Here is a 20,421-nt window from a genome sequence, read left to right as displayed (position 1 = left end):
CACTATAAACCATATTGACCAAGATACATACAGACATTTTTTTTCTTGAATATATACAGTGTCATTTTCTCCCCCTTTTTCCCCCTCCCTTCCCTCCCTCCCTCACCCCCTTTCCCATTTATTTGAAGTTCAATCTATAAGATACATTAAACCTGTTAAACAATGTTGTCACTTAATAAAAATAAACAAGAAATTTTACTGAGTCAGTTCTTTTCGTTATCTTCTCCTTCTGTCATTTTAGGTGGTGGAAGTCCATGGTAGGATTTCTCTATTGTATTTCATGTATGGCTCCCATATTTGTTCAAATATTGTGATGTTATTTCTTAAATTATATGTTATTTTTTCTAATGGAATACATTTATTCATTTCTATGTACCATTGTTGTATTCTCAAGTTGTCTTCTAATTTCCAGGTTGACATAATATATTTTTTTGCTACAGCTAGGGCTATCGTAACAAATCTTTTTTGTGCTCCATCCAAATCGAGTCCAACTTCTTTATTTCTTATATTACTTAGGAGGAAGATCTCTGGGTTTTTTGGTATATTGCTTTTTGTGATTTTATTTAATATCTGGTTTAGATCTTCCCAAAATTTTTTCACTTTCTCACATGTCCAAATTGCATGAATTGTTGTTCCTTTTTAGAGTGAAAACATCTGTCTGATACTGTTGTGTCCCATTTATTTAACTTTTGAGGTGTGATGTATAGCCTGTGTATCCAGTTATATTGTATCATGCGTAACCTCGTGTTTATTGTATTTCTCATAGTTCCGGAGCATAGCTTTTCCCATGTTTCATTCTTTATCTTTATGTTTAGATCTTGTTCCCATTTTTGTTTAGGTTTACCTCGTTCTCCTTTTCTTGCAGTTTGATGTACATGTTTGTTACAATTTTTTAAATTATCATTGTGTCTGTAATCACATATTCAAAATTGCTTCCTTCTGGTAACCTCAGATTGTTTCCCAATTTGTCCTTCAAGTAGGTTTTCAGTTGGTGGTATGCAAACATTGTATCATGAGTTATATTATATTTATCCTTCATTTGTTCAAAGGATAATAATTAATTTCCCGAAAAACAATTTTCTATTCTTTTGATCCCTTTTCTCTCCCATTCTCTAAAGGAAAGGTTATCTATTGTGAAAGGGATTAGTTGATTTTGCATCAATATTAGTTTTGGTAGTTGGTAATTTATTTTATTCCTTTCTACATGAATCTTCTTCCAAATGTTGAGTAGATGATGCAATACCGTTGAATTCCTACGTTGCACCAATTTTTCATCCCATTTATATAGTATATGTTCAGGTATCTTCTCCCCTATTTTATCTAGTTCTAATCTGGTTCAATCTGGTTTTTCCCTTGTTTGATAAAAATCTGATAGGTATCTTACTTGTGCGGCTCTATAATAATTCTTAAAGTTTGGTAGTTGTAAGCCTTGTTTGTACCATTTTGTTAATTTATCTATTGCTATCCTCGGTTTTCCCTCTTTCCATAAGAATTTCCTTATTATTTTCTTTAACTCCTTGAAGAATTTCTCTGTTAGGTGAATTGGTAATGACTGAAATAGGTATTGTATCCTTGGGAAAATGTTCATTTTAATACAGTTTATCCTTCCTATCAGTGTTAGTGGTAAGTTTTTCCAATGCTCTAAGTCGTCTTATAATTTTTTCATTAATGGATGATAATTTAGTTTATATAGATGGCCGAGATTTTTATTTAGTTGTATACCTAGGTATCCCATTGCTTGTGTTTGCCATCTAAATGGTAATTCTTTCTTGAACTTTGTGAAATCCGCATTATTCATTGGCATTGCTTCACTTTTATTTGGGTTGATCTTGTACCCCGATACTTCTCCATATTCCTTCAATTTCCTATGTAATTCTTTTATTGATATTTCTGGTTCTGTTAAGTATATTATAACGTCATCTGCAAATAGACTGATTTTATATTCCTTCTCTTTTATTTTTATCCCTCTTATTTTATTTTCTGTTCTTATCAGTTCTGCTAGTGGTTCTATAGCTCACGCGAACAGTGAGGGAGATAGTGGACATCCCCACCTTGTTGATCTGCTTAAGTTAAATTGTTTTGATATATATCCATTTACTGTCACTTTCACCAATGGCCCCTTATATAATGCTTTAATCCAATTAATATATTTCTCTGGTAGGCTGAATTTTTGTAGTACTTTGAATAAATAATTCCATTCTACTCTGTCAAAGGCCTTCTCTGCATCTAAAGTAACCGCTACTGTTGGAGTTTTATTTCCTTCTACTGCATGAATTAAGTTAATAAATTTACAGATATTGTCAGTTGTTCATCTTTTCTTAATAAATCCAGTTTGATCTAGTTTTACTATTTTTGGTACACAGTCGGCCAATCTGTTTGCTAATAGTTTAGCTATTATCTTATAATCTATGTTAAGTAGAGATATTGGTCTATATGATGCTGGTGCTAGTGGATCTTTCCCTGTCTTTGGTATTACTGTAATTATTGCTGTTTTGCATGAATCTGGTATGTTTTGTGTTTTATCAATCTGGTTGATTACTTCCAGGAGGGGAGGAATTAATAAGTCTTTAAATGTTTTATAGAATTCTATTGGGAATCCATCCTCTCCTGGTGTTTTATTGTTCGGTAGTTTTTTTAATATCTCCTGTAATTCTTCTGTTTCAAATGGTTTTATTAATTTATTTTGCTCCTCTGTTTGTAATTTCAGTAGTTCAATTTTAGTTAGAAATTCATCTATTTTGTCTTTTTTCCCTTCGTTTTCAGTTTGATATAGTTGCTCGTAGAATTCCCTGAAGTTTTCATTGATCTCCGTTGGATTATATGTAATTTGTTTGTCCTTTTTCCTTGATGCCAATACGATTCTTTTAGTTTGTTCTGTCTTAAGCTGCCACGCTAGAATTTTGTGCATTTTTTCTCCTAGCTCATAATATTTCTGTTTTATCTTCATTATGTTCTTCTCCACCTTATATGTTTGTAGTGATTCATATTTTATTTTTTTGTCTGCCAATTCTCTTCTTTTAGTTGTATCTTCCTTTATTGCTAATTCTTTTTCTATATTTATTTCCCTTTCCAACTCTTCTGTTTCCCGATTGTAGTCCTTCTTCATCTTAGTTACATAACTTATTATTTGCCCTCTGATGAATGCTTTCATTGCGTCCCATAGTATAAACTTATCTTTCACTGATTCCGTATTTATTTCAAAGTACATTTTAATTTGTCGCTCAATTAATTCTCTAAAATCCTTTCTTTTAAGTAGCATGGAGTTTAATCTCCATCTATACATTCTTTGTGGGATGTCCTCTAGCTCTATTGCCAATAACAGGGGTGAGTGGTCCGATAATAGTCTAGCTTTATATTCCGTTTTCCTAACTCTCCTTTGAATGTGGGCTGATAACAGGAATAGGTCTATCCTTGAGTATATTTTGTGTCTACCCAAATAATATGAATATTCCTTTTCCTTTGGGTGTTGTTTCCTCCATATATCCAAAAGTTGCATTTCTTGAATCGATTTAATTATAAATTTGGTTACTTTGTTCTTTCTGTTAGTTTTTTTTCCAGTTTTATCCATGTTTGAGTCCAAATTAAGGTTAAAATCCCCTCCTATAAGTATGTTCCCTTGTGTATCTGCTATCTTCAAAAAGATATCTTGGATCAATTTTTAATCTTCTTCATTAGGTGAGTATACATTGAGTAAATTCTAAAATTCTGAATATATCTGACAATTTAACAGTTTCTTCCTTTTGATTTGGTTATGTATTCCATTAATATTTAAAGTCATATAGTTCAACATAGTCATTTCATACTTTGTTTATCTTTCCTTTCCGTTTCCTCATCACTACCTTCCCTTCTTATCCATTTCTGCTTTCTTTTTTTGAACACATTATAAGACAACATTTCTAAAACATAAAATATTTCCACTATTTTCATATCTAAAATTCCTTTAACCCAATAGTCCCTCCCCTTTCTGAGTTGCCCTTTGTCCCTTGTCGGCAACCACATCTCCCCTCTCCATTTGGATTTATGAATCCGCTCGCAAGCGTCAACTGATTTTGCAGTGACTGTTATTCTTCCCCACCCAGCCCCCCCGAAAAGATTTTAATCTTCATATATAACAAAGGTCACTCTCTTAATTCCCTCCTTACTTCCTTTCTTCCCTTTCTTTCCCTTACTTATACTTTTTTTTATATATACATATATGGTTTGTTGTAATTTTTGTTCTTTTTACATCTCTTCATCTCTCTGTCTGTTTTGTAGTTGTTCTGCAAATTTTCGTGCTTTTTCCGGATTCGAGAATAGTTTGCCTTGCTGCCCCAGGATAACTATTTTAAGTACTGCTGGATATTTTAACATAAATTTATAACCTTTTTTCCATAGGGTGGTTTTTGCTGCATTAAACTCCTTCCTCTTCTTCAGGAGTTCAAAACTTATATCTGGATAGAAAAAAAATTCTTGACCCTTGTATTCCAGTGGTTTTTTGTCTTCTCTTATTTTTTTCATTGCCTTCTCCAATATATTTTCTCTTATTGTATATCTTAAGAATTTTACTAGAATGGATCTTGGTTTTTGTTGTGGTTGTGGTTTAGGGGCTAATGTTCTGTGTGCCCTTTCTATTTCCATTTCTTCCTGTAATTTTGGTCTTCCTAGGATCCTGGGGATCCATTCTTTTATAAATTCTTTCATATTTTTGCCCTCTTCATCTTCCTTAAGGCCATTATCTTTATATTGTTTCTTGTATTATAATTTTCCATTATATCTATCTTCTGAGCTAACAGTTCCTGTATTTCTTTAACTTTTTTATCAGATTCTTCTAATTTCTTTTTTAAGTCATCTACTTCCATTTCTATGGCTGTTTCTCGTTCTTCCACCTTTTCTACTCTTTTTCCTATATCTGTCATGATCATCTCTAATCTATTCACTTTTTCTTCTGTACTTTTTATTCTTCTTTTTATTTCACTGAATTCTTGTGACTGCCATTCTTTTACTGTTTCCATATATTCTTAAAAAAATATATCCATGTACTTGCCCTTCCCTTCATCTTCCATTTCTCTGTGTTCTTCCTCCTCTTCTTCTGAGTCGACTCCAGCATCTGTGTCCTTTTACCTCTGTCTCTTCTGATTTTCTTGCTGGGTTGTTTGTTTTATTTTGTTGCGTATTCTTGTTCTTCTTATTTTTATTAAAAGTCTCTTGGTGTTGGTCTTCTTCCTCTGGGTTGGTCATCTATTGTTTCTCTGATTTCCTATTTTTATTCTCTTCCTTCTAGTTCTTGTTATTTTCTATGTTTTCCTGTTGAGAGTCTTGCTGTTGTGTTGTACTTGTCTGTTTCAGTTGTGGAGATTTACTCCTCAGCTGGTCCCCCCTCCCGTCGGTGTTATTTTTGTCTTGCGCATCGCGCATGCGTGAGGATTCGCGCAGGCGCGGTTGCGCACTTTTGTTTGGCTCTGTGAGCCATTTTTGTAGTCCTGAGTTCGGGGTTTCCACTGACCTCAGGGAGCGGGGTTCTCTCTCCACGGCGGGCTTCCTCGTACCGGTAAGACCTTCACCTTCCTCCTCCGACGTCCTTCCTTCTTCTTTTCTTCCTGTTGTTTTTGGTTTTTCTTTCTTTGCTGCCATTTTCTCCACACTTTCACTTTCAATTTGTTATGGTTTCTGTGTTAGTGCGTTTGTTTTTTCTCTACCTTTTTACTTTTCTGGAGAGGGCTGGAGTTCCCCTACCGGCCACTACTCCATCACGTGACTCCTCCTCCATTGGGATCTCTTTTGAGAAAGGTACGACCTGTACAAAAAGGATGGGTTACCCAGAACACAAAGGTGATCAATATCCTTGCGGGCAGGTTTAATATAGCTGTTAGAGAAGATTTTAACTCATTTGGTAGGGGGAAGGGAATCAGAGTGTTAGGGCTGATGAAGGGGAAACAGTAGTAAAGCAAACATAGTATACAGCAAGGATGACAGACAGGTGATGAGATAAAATTATAGACAGAGGGATGACAGAGACTCAGTTCATTCAAAAACTCATCTGAACCTATTATACTTGTATTCATGCAGTATTAGACACAAGATGAATGATCTTGCTGTACAGGTACAGATCGGAGAGCATGATGTTGTGGCCGATGTAAGGTAAAACATCATGAGATGGGAATGTGTAGGGAGTTACCCTGTACAGGGCAGTAACAAGAAGGGGAGGTGTCCTTGTACTCCTGTTAGGTAAAACATCATGAGATGGGAATGTACAGGGCTGTAACAAGATGTAAATGCATCCTTGTACTTACAAGATAAGAGAGACATTGATGGATTGAGAGGCAGGAAGCTAGCAGGGAAAGGATAGCAACAGTTTTAGTCATTGGACAAGTAATGATATGATGATGTTCTAAGCATGTATCCAAGGGTATAAAAAATCACCATTTTGCTGATAACGGCAGAATGCATTCTCCGACTAACTTTGTTAGTCGCAAGTGTTACAATCCGGTAATAAAGAACAAAGAACCCTGATTTCGACTCAGCCTGGTGTTTGTCTCACTCATTCATGAACAAAGCAGACCTAACACCGATGATACCACAGTTGTTGGCAGAATCACAAACCTCAATGAGGAAGCATACAGGAGGGAGATAGATCAGCTCATTATATGGTGTAACGACAACAACCTTGCACTTAAAATCAGAAAAACCAAGGAGATGATTGTGGACTTAAGAAGGAAGTCAGGGGAACATGACCCAATCCTTATTGAAGGCTTGGTAATGGAGAGGGTCAAGAACTTCAAATTCATGTTTGTCAACATCTCCAAGGATCTATCCTGGAGCAATCACAAAGAAGGCTTGCCAGTGGCTATACTTTGTGAAGAGATTCGGTATGTCACTGAAGACTCTTGATAACCTACAGGTGTACTGTAGAGAGCATTCTGGCTGGTTGGATCACTGCCTAATATGGAGGTGCCAATTCTCAGGACAAGAATAAACTCCAGAGAATTGTTAACTCAACCTGCGACATCACAGTCACCAGACTTCACTCCATCAAAGACATCTATATGAAGCAGCCTTTATCCTCAAAGACCCCCACCACCCAGGCCACACTTTCTTCACTCTGCTAACATCGGGAAAAAGGTACAGGAACCTAAAGATAAACACTCAATGGCACAAAGACAGCTTCTTTCCCACTGCCATCAGATTCCTAAATATGGTTGTCGACTTCAGGGGGACCATGCCCCGTTGACCATTGACAGCTCGACCATTGAGATCGTCAAGAGTATCAAGTTCCTTCGAGTGCACTTGGTGGAGAATCTCTCCTGGTCCCTTAACACCAGTTCCATAGCCAAGAAAGCCCAGTGGCACCTCTACTTCCTGCATCTCCCATCCTCCATCCTCACTACATTATGCAGAGGATGTATTGAGAGCATCCTGTGCAACTGCATCACTGCCTGGTTTGGAAGCTGTACCTCCTCAGAATGAAAGCCCCAGCAGAGGATAGTGAAGTCATTGGAAAAGATCATTAGGGACTCTCTTCCTACCATGAAAGAGATCTACAACACTCGATACAGGCGGAAGGCAATAAACATTGTGAAAGATTCCACACACCCCTCGTGTAAACTGTTCGCCCTTCTGCCATCTGGTAGATGGTACCCTTGCGTCCAGAGTGGGCAATAGTTCTTTTCCCCAAGCCATCAGGTTCCTGAATTCCCAGAACATATGTGGATAGTGTACCTTAGACTTTTACTGTATTAGTCTTAATATTTTAATATTTCAAAGTGTTTAACTTCTAATTATATTTATGTGAATAAGCTCCATAGTCCTGGAGAAATGCTATCTTACGTTTACCGTGTGAGCATGGTATGAATGATAAATAAAGGTGAATTGACTAATCAATGCACCAAAGACGCTTCCTAACTTTTCGTGCACTACTTTTTAAATTTTAAAACAATTTATAGTAATGTGTTAGATGGTTATAATATGAATGTTGCACTGTGAGGCTGCCATAAAACATTGAATTTCATGACTTTTTCATGACAAGAAATTCTGATTCTAAAGAAATTCTGATTAAAGAACCCCTGTAATTATTGTAAATAAAATGGAAAATTCCTTAAAATAATTATTGCATTTTTTTAACATTCATCTTTGATATCCTGATTTATACAATGTTATACATTACCATTATTATTTGGAATACTAGAGACATTGACCACAATAACTTTATTCCCCTTGCTGCCTCTTAGCTCTATCTACAGGGAATTTTTTTCTTCTATACTATCTTTATTATCAGACCTATTTTTCTCTCCCCACCTCTTCCCCATCCCTCCCACTACCTCTTTTCATTTTATCTCAATTCCCAGCTGTGACAACATTGCAATCTTGCTTTCATAATAGTTATTAGATTATACCCATTTATTTCTGTTTGTGCCATTAATTAATGTTTGGAAATTCTAAATATTTTAATGTTAGATTAGTTTCCTCCATTGTACTTTGTATGTTCTTCATACAGTATTTTTGGTTATTGGCAGTGTATTTTCAGTTTGTCCTTTTCAGCAGATTGTACTGTTTTCTTGGAAAATGGCAGGTCTGATGAACTCGGAAAATTACCCTTCTGCATTTATCCCTGAAATATTTGCTGAAATACTCTCTTTGAAAATGGCTCATCTATTGTTTGGCAAGGCTAGAGTGAACTTATAGCTGGAAACCTAGAGCTGGCCCAAAAGGGAATGCTTTAAAAGTATTTAAATCAATAACACAGTGTTGTACATTCTTACAATGGAATTGTATTGATTTTTCTTTGGTAACAGTCGACAGCTGCTTTCATTGGCTGCTCTGCACCTGCTGCAATTTGCTTTGCAGCCACCATACTCACCACAGCGCCACTGTGCACTCGTGAGTCCCTGCGAGGTGTGGCAGTTAAAAATGGAGCTTGGCTGATAGCAAACACCATTGCAAGAAGCTCCTATTGTACACAGTGTTGTTTGAGTTTAACAGTAAAGCATTGACTAAGGCTACCTCTTGTGGTGTCTGGTTATTTGGTGCAATAACAAACATGGTGCTAGAAGTGAGATTTTTCAATCTTGGATGCAAAGAATTCCTTCTGGCATATCTGCAAATAAGATATTTTTTGAGTGAAAAATTGGGACCAGCAATGACCCTGCCTGAATGTAGCGATATGGAAATTCTAATTCAAAAGGTTGGAGATGAGATGGGAGTCAGACTTGGGTACAACAATTAATGAAGAAAGGTGGCAGGACCTGTGTCTGGACAGTGCGCTGGGAGTTGTCAATGCCAGATACAGGATGGTGCAATATAACTTTATGCACCAGTTGTACCTTACACCTCAGAAACTACACAGATCAAAGTCTGAGATTTATGAAATGTGTTTTAGATGTGGTATGGAGGTGGGAATTTTCATCCACTCTACCTGGCTATGCTCAAAGGTGAGACCTTTTTGGGAAGACCTAGGGGATATACTAAAAAAAAATTACAAGAGTGGATTTTCTACAGGACCTGGAGCTGGGGGATATTGAGAAGTGCGGTTTAGAGTGACTAAATTCCAAAGTTCATTTGTGAAGGTTGCTTTGGCGGTAGCCAGGAAGTGTATAGCGGTTTGGTGGAAGTCCGACTTACAGCTAAATACCACATGATGGAATATGGAAATGCACTGCTGCACTTCCCTGATCAACCATGGCAACAGACATCTTCAAATGATGCAATCAGCAGTACTTGGTGCTGCTCAATTCATACTTTGGATGGTTTGAGAAAGACCTTTTACCTGACATCATCTCCTCGGCAGTCATTACTAAGTTGAAAAGGCATTTTTCACCCCACACTCTGCTGGACAATGGCACACAGTTTATCAGTGAGAAATTCAGACACTTTGCAGCAACATGGGATTTCAACCACATCACTAGCAGCCCGGAGTACCCACAGTCAAACAGGTTGGTTGAACGAACCGTGAAGCAGCGCATGAAGAAGTCTCACAGGTAGAAGACAGATGTGTTCCTCAACCTGCGGAACCTAAGAACATCCCTTGTGACGCCACATTGGGCTCTCCTGCTCAAAAACTCATGTTCAGGCAGACACGGACGACCCTGCCAGTGGCAAGGAGTCTCCTGGAGCCCCAACTAAAGGACCCATAAGAAATTAAGTACCAGCTAAACAGGAGACTAACACAGAAAAGATGCTACTGTAGCAGGGTTGCTACGGTTATAGCTCGGGTTATTAGCTCGAGGTAGAAAGAAGACTCACACACCTCGGGGAGTGTAATCGACACTGACTTTATTAGGCTGCAGCTCTGCCTTTTATAGGCAGCCAGCAGTGTCACCACCAGGGTGTGGCTTGAGCGAGGCTGGCTGCTGATTGTTTGTCCCAGATACGCAGGCCTGGATTGGATCCCCTGCGATTTACTGGCTGTGATTGGCCAATTTGACCGCTATTCCTGCGTCCTATGGGAGCGGCTGTTTCATCCTGTGTGCTACCTGCCTGATCATCGTGTTCGGTGACTGTTTGCTGTGTCGGCCCATGGAGTGGGCAGTAGACCACTACACGACCTCCCCACCCCCAGAACTGGCGAACAGGACACTGTCTTTTGGCGGCCAACCCTTGTGCCGTGGGGTCACGTGAGTAACAGGCTGGTTAACGTCCAAATGGGCTTGTTTCAGCCGGTCAAGCGTGAAGATCTCCTCCCTGCCACCATTGTCCAACATGCAGGTGGAGCTGTTGTGTCTGACGACGCAGTATGGCCCTTTATAAGGCCATGAAGGGGTGGCTGGTGGGCCCCACTTTGGACGAAAACGTAGTGACAGTCTGCAAAGTTTATAGGGACAAAGGTGCTGGGTTTCCCATGAGCTCTGGGCTTAACTGGGGCTAGTGAGTCCAGGTGCTTGTGCAGTTGAGACAGTGTAGTCGCTGGGAGTTCCCTCAAGTCCTTGGAAGCAGCCACGAATTCACCCGGGATGACTAGGGGCGTGTCATAGACCAACTCGGCAGAGGCTGCCTTGAAATCCTTTTTCAGGGCAGTGCGGATGCCTATCAGGACCCAAGAGAGCTCATCATCCCAGTTCTGTCTGGTGAGTCAGGCCATCAGAGCTGTCTTCAGGTGCCAATGGAATCTCCCCACCAGCCCATTGGTCTGAGAGTGGAGTTGAGTCCCCAGGGAATTTGGTAAGGTGGACCCCCTGTCAGATATTAAGTGTTTGGGGACCCCGAAATGTGCCACCCGGGTGTTCAGTAATACCCTTGCACATGTCTCTGTGGAGTGGCACCGCCTCTGGCCATCTAGTCATCTGGTCAATAGATAATGTGAACTTCTGGATACAGGTAGGCACCGCACAATGTCTATGCGCATATGACTGAAATTGCGGCATGCTGCTTCAAAAGGCTGTGGATGCCTGCCACTGAGTACATGTCTTGGCCCACTGAGTGACCTCTTTACAGAGGCCATGTCAGACATATCTGTTGTGCCACCATTCTAACAGTAGATTAATAGCAGGGCGAACCAAATCGAAAACTCGCCTCCTCCATGCGACAGGAATGACGGGGCGCAGTTTACCAGTCGAGGTGTCACAGAGTAGTGTGCAGTTACCTGGGGTGATCTGGATGTCCTGCAATTGCAAGCTGTTAAGTTCTGTCCGGTATGCCGGTATGTCAGGGTCTGCTTGCTGCACATCTGTCAGGGCTGTATAGTCGATACCCAGGGTGGGGTCGTGCACTGCTAGGATGGCTGTGCAGGATAGGGCATCAGCTAACACTTTGGACTTGCTAGCATATGTCCAATGTCCGTTGAAAATTCAAATATCTAGGACAGGTGCTGCTGTTGCCTGACTGACCATGGGTCTGACTTTGCTGAAAGCAAAGGTCAGTGGTTTGTGAAAATTTTGAACTTCCTGCCCTCCAGGAAGTAATGGAAATGCCGAATTGCCAGGTATGACGCTAACATATTTACTGAAAAAGGCCAGGGGCTGCCACTGTCCATTAACCAGTTGCTCAAGTACACCCTCAACCATTGTGCTGGAGGCATCTACCGTGAGGGCGGTTGGGGTGTCTCCTGTGATAGACAAGGTGGGTGGCTTTGGCTAGGGCAGGTTTGGTTGCTTAGAAAGCCTTGGTCGCCTCCTGCGTCCATTGAATGTCTTTACTGGGTCATGCCATGAGGGGAAATAGCTGACTCAAGATGCAGGCTGCTGCAGTTATGAAGCGATGATATAAATTGACCATACCTGCAAACTCTTGCAGTCTCTTCATGGTCATTGGTCAAGGAAAGGAACGAATAGTATCCACTTTGGTTGGTAACGGCCTGGCTCTATGTTGGTCAATGCGATGGCCCAGGAAATCAATTGTCTCTTGGCCAAACTGGCACTTGACCGAATTGATGGTTAAACGCAACTAATTTAGCCTGGAGAACAATAGTCTTAAGTGCGGGTGTGGCTGGCTATTAAAATGTCACTGAGATAGACGAAAGTGAAGTAAAGATCCCGGCCCACAATGTCCATCATCCTCTGGTAAGTCTGAGCCACGTTTTTCAGCCCGAATGGCATGTGGATGAATTCGAACAATCCAAAGGGGGTTATGATGGCAGTTTTGGGAAAGTTATCGGGGTAAACTGGGATCTGATGATACCCCCTGATGAGGGCCACCTCAGAGAATATTCGTGCCCCTTACAGATTAGTGGTGAAGTCCTGGAAATGGGGCACGGGATATCTTTCGAGCATGGTGGCCTCGTTAAGGTGGCGGTAGTCTCTGCATGGGCTCCAACTACCAGCTACCTTAGGTACCATGTGGAGGGGGGAGGCCCATGGGCTATCGAAGCGCCACACTATGCCAAGTTCCTCCATCTTTCTTAACTCTTCTCTGGTCAGAATGAGTTTCTGGGGTAAGACGCCATGCCCTGGCGTAGAGGGGAGGGTCCTCTGTTGTAATTTGATGTCTCACCCTGTGTTTGGGTTCTGCCAAATTGAAATGGGTGTAATGATGGAGGGGAATTCTACTGAGACTTGAGTGAATTTGTTGTCAGCAGTACTCACTGAGTGTAGATGGGGGTTAGAATGTTCGGTGACCTTGAGCAAAAGTGTCTGAAATGTCCGGGTGTGTACCAGCTGATGCCCCTTAATGTCCACCTGTAGTGAGCTGCCTCTCAGGAAATCAGCACCCAGTAATAGTTGTTATGCGGCCGCCACCATAAGCTTCCAGGTGAATTTTTTGTCCGGAAAATGGAGGGGAATTGTTCGGGGGCAAAATGTCCGAATGTTGGACCCATTTGCTGCTCAAAGCTCTTGGCCCACCTTTCCGCTGTGGGCTTCTAGGCTGGACAGGGGAAGGATGCTGTACTGTGCTATGGTGTCCACCAAGAAACGTTGGCCCAACAGGGAGCCTTGGATGTGGAGGAGGTGATGCAGTTGCCCAGTTGTCGCAGCCATCAATGATGGCTGGCCTTGGCATTTCCCTGGAATACGCTGGGGAGCAGCATCGACGGGTCTTGGGACCCCACCATTGATGATAGAAACAGTGGGGTCCCAAGACCCGTTGGTGGGGTGCTACGGTCGGTCAAACTGACTGTCGGCGACTAACTTACTGGCCGGTCATTGCTGATGAGGTACTATTGCCTGTTCAAGCGAAATGCAGGCATCCTTCTTTGGTGCCCATAACACGTCTGCTCAGGCATCCACCCTCCTTCAGTCATCGAAGAACAGTGGCAAGAAGTGTGGCTATCATTGAGAGTGACCATGTTGCTCATGAGGGTGGAAGTGGCCCAGTCCTCCAATCCGTTGATGTGCAGCAGTTGCGCTCTTTGAGAGCCCAAAAGTGCGGGATAATAGCTCCTTAATGGCCACATACTTCCCTTGCTCCAGGGGCTGCTGGAGTAAGTTGATGAAGTGGGCTGTGGTGTCTTGATCGAGGGTGCTGACCACGTGGAGGTAGCGTGTGTCGTCTGTGGAGATCCGGCGAATGGCGAACTGCAGCTTGGCCTGTTGGAACCACACCCATGGTTACAACGTCCAGAAATCCGCCAGGTTCAATACTATGTCGTTGATTGTAGGCTATTCCTCGATCGTTGTCCAAAGTGCTGTTTTGATAAGTCGGGGTTGCATCGTTTATATCTCGGGTTATAGCTTGAGGTAGAAAGAAGACTCACACACTTAGGGAGTGTAATCGAAACTGACTTTATTGGGTTGCAGCTCTGCCTTTTATAGGCAGCAGGCCGTGTCAGCTCCAGGGCGTGGCTTAGCAAGTCCGGTTGCTGGTTAGTTGTCCCGGGTGCGTGGCCCCAGATGGGACCTCCTGTGATCCGCTGGCTGTAATTGGCCAATTCGACTGCTATTCCTGCAGCCTATGGGAGCAGGGGTCTCATCCCGCGTGCTGTTTGCCAGATTGTTGTGTTTGATGACTGTTTGCTGTGTCAGCCTGAGGAGTGGGCCGCAGGCCTCTACACTATGACAGAAACAGCTGACCACTCGAGCCATTAGCTGAAGGGCAAGTCATAAAGATGCAGATTCCACAAGGTTACGACTGCATGGGCATTGTCGAAAGGGGCTGCCAAGAGCCCAGATCATACCTGGTAAAATCAGAAGGAAGAGTGTATTGGAGAAATCGTTGACATAACCTATCTGCAAGGGAGCCACCCCATCCCAAACCATTCCTGATGAGACTATATACCAGGATCTGGATTGTGAACCTGGCAGAGCTTCTTCAGGAACAGCCCATGAAACAAGTGGCCGTACCCCTGAGACCACGGATGCCACATCCTCTCAGGCTGAAGCACCCCAAGAATCCTCTTCCACCAGTGGCTACTATGTAACACGTGCTGGACATATTTGTAAACCCAACTTAAAATATCGGGACTAAACTGGAGTGGCTGTTCATTGCTGAACTCTAACTATTGCGATGTCAGCAGCAACATGGATTGTGGTATGTGAGAGGTTGCTCAAGAATGGGGATGTAGACAGCTGCTCCCATCGGTTGCTCTGCACCTGCAGCAATTGCGTTGCAGCCACTGTGCTTGCCACAGCTCTACGGCAAATGTGTGAGTCCCTGCGAGGTGCGACAGCTAAAAAAGGAACTTGGCTGATAGCAGACACCATTACCAGAAGCTCCTGTTGTATATAGTGTTGTTTACGTTTAAAAGTAAACTGTTCACTAAGGTCACCACTTGTGTTATCTGGTTATTCCGTGCAATATCAAACAATATCTATCAACTACTAAGACCCAACATTGCTTTTGAGCAATTTTTAAAATTTATGGTCCTGATATTCTGCATATGTTTTCCACATAAAGGTGTGCCAGGATTTGGTTGTATAAGATTTGCAAGTTGGGCATCGAATAGGTTGGTCATTAAATTAAATTATTAATAAAGGATAGACTTCTGAAGCAGGAAAATCAGTTACTCAGATATGTTGTAATCAACACCTTCATGGATATAACAATGTCAACATAAAATATAGCTTGAAAGCTTCAGCATGATAGAACACCCTGAAGCATACAATCACTCCCAGTCTGACACCAACCTACCCATATTTGTAGATCCTGGCCCACACTCTGCAACTTGGTTGTGAATATACATCTGACACTCACTCTGGCTTTAAACCAAACTGCTGCTTCCATTTCCCACCCCCCATCCACCCATTGTTATAATCCCAGATGTTGGATTAGAATGTATTCTCTTACCATCTCACGGAATATTACAGGAGAACACTGCAGGAATATACCAACACTCCTGGCAATACATGTCCAACCTTACATAGAATATGGAATATTACAGTACTGTACAGGCCTTTTGGCTCATTAAGTTGTGCCAACCTATATAAATCTACTCAAAAATTTAAACTTTCCTATCCTCATAATCCTCAATTATTTTTTCAACCATGTTCTTATCAAAGTGACTTTTAAATGACCCAGCATCCACCAGTATATCTGGCAGTGCATTCTCGGCACCCACTGCTCTATGTGTAATTTTAAAAAAAACTTAACCATGACGTTTCCCCTAAACTTTCCTCCTCTATGTTCTCTGGTGTCTATGCACTCTCGCTCCAGGAAGGACGTGCTGGCTGTCCACTATCTGTGCCTTACATAAGATAGTGGACATAATCTTGTTGACCTCTATTAAGTCACTCTCATCCTTCTTCACTCCAAACCATACCTCATAGGACACGTTCTCCAATCCAGGCAACATCCTGCTATATCTCCTCTGCACCCTCTCCATAATTTCCACATCCATTTTGTTGTGAGTCAACCAGAATTCAACACAATATTCCAAGTATGGTCTAACCAGAGTTTTTTAGAGCTGCAACATTACCTCTTGACTCTTGAACTTAATCCCCCAACTATTGAAGTCCAGCATACCATTAGACTTCTTAATTTCCCTGTCAACCTCTGCGGCAACCTTTTTATGAATATTTTATTTATTTGAATTATTGAACCATGATACGTACTTCAAAAAATCAGTATATATGATTTTTTAAAAATCATGGTATATATGATGTACTACCCACCCCACCACTCACGTTTCTCCCATAGTAACCCTCCCATCCATGCTATCCCCTCTATACCCAACAAATGTAACCCCCAAAAAAGAAAAGAAAGGAGATATAAACCATAATAACATAAAATTAATTACCATAGATTAGAGGAACATCACCACAGTGTGGCCAGAGAATTCAATTCTGTATGCCATCTCTGAATACTCAAATCAGTCTCATTTTTCCAAGTAATTGCTAAACATTTTCTAGCTACAGCTAATGGTAATCTTAAAAATGTAATTTGAAATCTAGTTGGTCTTAATTCCAAAATTAACTTCTTAATATTATCTACAGCAATACTAATGGATCCATTGAAAATTTAACTTAAAAAATAACTTCTAAAAGTCGCTGCCAAAAAGGTTTTACCATTTCACATAACCAAGAAGAATGTAAAAAAAGAACATACTTCCTTCTGATATCTAAAACACAAATCTGAAGAAATTAAATTATATCTCTTCAATTTTTACAAAGTTAAAAATAAATGATGTATAAAATTATAATCAACTAACCGATATCTTAACAATTTTAGTCATACTATCTTTACATAAATTTCTCCAATCATCTTGATTAATTAGTATTCCTCAATCTTTTTCCCATTTTAATCTAGATTTATGCAAATCTAACTTAGGCATTTTGTTCCATATTAACGAATACATTTCAGATATAAATCCTTTCTTCCCACCATCTGTAAGTAAAATTTCAAATTTAGATGGTGTTGGTAACCGTAAAGTATGTCCAAAATTATCCATTGTGATAGAATATTTGGAAATGTATTTGGGACATAAATTGGTAAAATCAGAGTAGGTTATATACATACACATACTTTTAAACAAATCTTATTTGAAATACTGAGGAATTAATATTCAATTACTTTACAGAAACTATGGAGAATGCTAAATTTCACAAATAGGTGCTAATTGAAATTATGTCATGAAATGAATGGACTGGAGATGAGTCATCTGTGTTGAACATTTTTACAAACTTCAGACCTTTTTGCAAAGTGCTCACACAAAGGTCACTCCTGGGTTCTTGTTTATCTAAAAACAACAGATGGGAGCAGAATACTAGCTCCTATTGTTTGCTGGAGAAAGGGGGGGGCTGTTTGCAAGTGAGAGAGAGGGAGAGAGAAGGACATGTGGCTGGCAGTGGGAATCTGAGATGGAGAGAGAGTCACAGTTGAAACAACCAGGAGAAGCTTATTGGAACTGAAACAGAATCTCCAGAGTGGCGGATGGCTGGAAGTGCTAAGTATCTAATGTTTTTCTTGGAATAAGGGGAACAGAAAGGAACTCTGTGATAGCCTGAAAGAAAGAGGTTATCATCTGGAGAACCCTGATGGGGCAAGTTTCATCAGCAAGTCATTGAGGTGACTAATGGTGGTACCTCAGTTGTGGAAATCCTGGAACAACAAATCTCTCTCTGCAAACTCTATGAAATCCTTCTTGAGCGGTAAACATTCACCTTTCGAATACCAAAGCCGGGTAAATTTTATATATGTTAAATTCTGTGCACAGAATAAGAATTGCCTGCAACCAGTGAACTTGGAAGAATGAGAAGTGAGATTGAACAGTGAACCAAAGAACTTTTCTGAAATGTACACACACATTACATACACGTGCGCTTAAAATTAGAAGGGGATGAAGTTGGGTTAGTTAAGTTAATAGAGATAAGTTAAATTCTGTTTTCATGTTTAAAGATAATTAAAAACAACTTTTGTTTAAGTAACTACTTGACTTGGTGAATGACTTGCTGCTGGGTTTTGGGGTCCTTTGGGCATGTAACACCATTAATAAAGTTTTAACTTGATAATAATAAAAGAGTATTTAATGATATTTTGTATTTTTCTTTCATTCTTTGAAAATAAATAAAATAACCTGCTTCATAATAATCTTGTACAAATTTAATTCCCTTTTGGTCCCATAATTTCAAAATCTGATTATTAAGTGTAAAAGGAAAAAAGCTTATTCTGATATAAAGGTGTCTTACTTGAAATTTTCACTTGTGTACCTATTACTTCATTTATTTTATTCCATAATTCCATTAGGTGTATCAATCCAGGTGAATTATAATTGTGTAATAATTTATAAACAAAATGAACCATCTTCTCACCAATTTGAGATAATTCCATATTTGGCCATACCAATGATTTTACCAAATCAAACATTCTGTTAATAAATTTTAATTGTACACTTTATAATCATTTTGAAAATCTGGACGCTGTAAACCTCCTAATTCATATTTCCAAGTTAATTTTTGTAAAGATACCCTTACCATTTTATCCTTCCTTAAAAACTTCCTTACAATAGAATTCAAATCTTTAAAAAATTTTTGAGGGACCTTACAAGGAATGGATTGAAAAAGATATTGAATCTTACCTCTGCAGCAACTTTGAGAGATCTGTACAATTTCAACCCCAAGGTCCCTCTGTTCTAAGAATCTTGTGAATAACCAGGTACACTGCCTTCAAGTTTAATCTTCCATAATGCATCACATCATACTGTACACTTGCGTGCATCTGAATCCATGACTAGAAAGTCTGTGGATAACAAGGATTTTTCACACTTGCATCTTGTACCATACTGAATTGTGTGTTAATTGTTAATTAGGAATTGAAATGTTTATATTGCAAAGAAACAAAATGTGTGAAGTTACAGAAGCCTGCAGGTGAACCAAGTCCTGAGAGTATTGCTGCATTCTGTCGCAACAGAAAGTAATACTTCCCCTGTATTGTTACCATGGTAGACTTTCCAGAAAGATACCTTGTTTCTTTTTTATTGTGGGAAGTTAAGTATTTTCAATTGTCTTTAACATAAATACTTTGTGGGCTTTTGTTCTGCAGAGATTAGCAGAGTGCGGAAAGATATGTACAACGACACGTTAAATGGCAGCACAGAAAAAAGAAGTGCAGAATTACCTGATGGTGTGGGGCCTATTGTACAATTACAAGAAAAACTTTATGTGCCTGTTAAAGAATATCCAGATGTAAGTATCATGCTCATCTGATTATCATTTTGGTTATTATTGAAGCTATTAATGGTGGATTGAAAGGCCATTAAATCTTAAACCAGAGGTGGCCAAACTTTTTTGGTTGTGGCCCACTTATAGAAAAATATAAAGTGTCACAAGGCAAACAATATTAAGCCCAGCAGTTTTCAACTGCAGTTAAAATGGTGTTTTTAGACCAGAATACCCCTGTGCTATTGATTATTGATTTTCTAGCAAAATAACTACAACACTATTGAACAGTTTAACTGTTGACATTATTTTAGTTTATTGATGTGCTCACGCATTGCAGTGTGCATTTCTATATCTGCTGCTCTTTAATTTAAATGAATACATTAAAACTCTTTAAAGCTTATTCAAAAAGCAGTAAAAAATAAAAAGCTGGGTGTAAAATAAAAAACAGTAGAAAAGATTAAGAAAGGGACAAGGCAGTCTCCAACATTCCTCCACAACTCTCAGCGAATACAGTTCATGGCCCAAGTGCCCATCTTAATGATTATGGTGCAATGTGTAATGTTGACAGATTCCTTTCAAATCAAACACATTTCCTTTTGATTTCTGTGAAACAAGTATTGATTTTCCCATTGTGTCTGTAATTTTTTGGCACTCCCTTGCTATTTTATGTATTTTTCTTTTGTTTTAACTGAGGTAAACTTTTTTTTAACTGAGGTAAACATTTTCATCGATGAGTAATATTGCAATGGTCAGTCTAATAGCTGTTCAAAATGGTAGCAACATACAGAATTGAAACTAAGAAGAGTATATAGAGTGCAACTTATTGTTAGAGACAATGTTTTTACAGGCCATTTAAAAATGGGCAACCGGCCGCAGTTTGCCCCGGGGCCGTAGTTTGTCTACCCCTCTTCTAAACCATATCTGCTGGACTTTGAACATAGTGCAGCATGTCTCACATGCTCATCAAGAAAGCCAAAACAGTCCT

The 20,421-nt window shown here is 39.8% G+C and overlaps 1 protein-coding gene across 8 annotated transcripts in view; it reads left to right on the top strand.

The window, feature by feature from the left end:
- Nucleotides 1-20,421, top strand: part of LOC138760836 (KH domain-containing RNA-binding protein QKI) — a 628,685-nt gene that overhangs the window by 166,191 nt on the left and 442,073 nt on the right. For all 8 annotated transcript variants that reach the window (XM_069932030.1, XM_069932029.1, XM_069932032.1 and 5 more), the window contains one exon: nt 19,318-19,460. In XM_069932030.1, coding sequence (XP_069788131.1) covers nt 19,318-19,460 — 143 coding nt within the window. The remainder of the gene's footprint in view (nt 1-19,317; nt 19,461-20,421) is intronic.

The sequence above is a fragment of the Narcine bancroftii genome, chromosome 4 (assembly GCF_036971445.1).
Source record: "Narcine bancroftii isolate sNarBan1 chromosome 4, sNarBan1.hap1, whole genome shotgun sequence".
Lineage (NCBI taxonomy): Eukaryota > Metazoa > Chordata > Chondrichthyes > Torpediniformes > Narcinidae > Narcine > Narcine bancroftii.
Note: the sequence above shows the minus strand (reverse complement) of the source record. Positions and strands in the feature narration are given on the sequence as shown.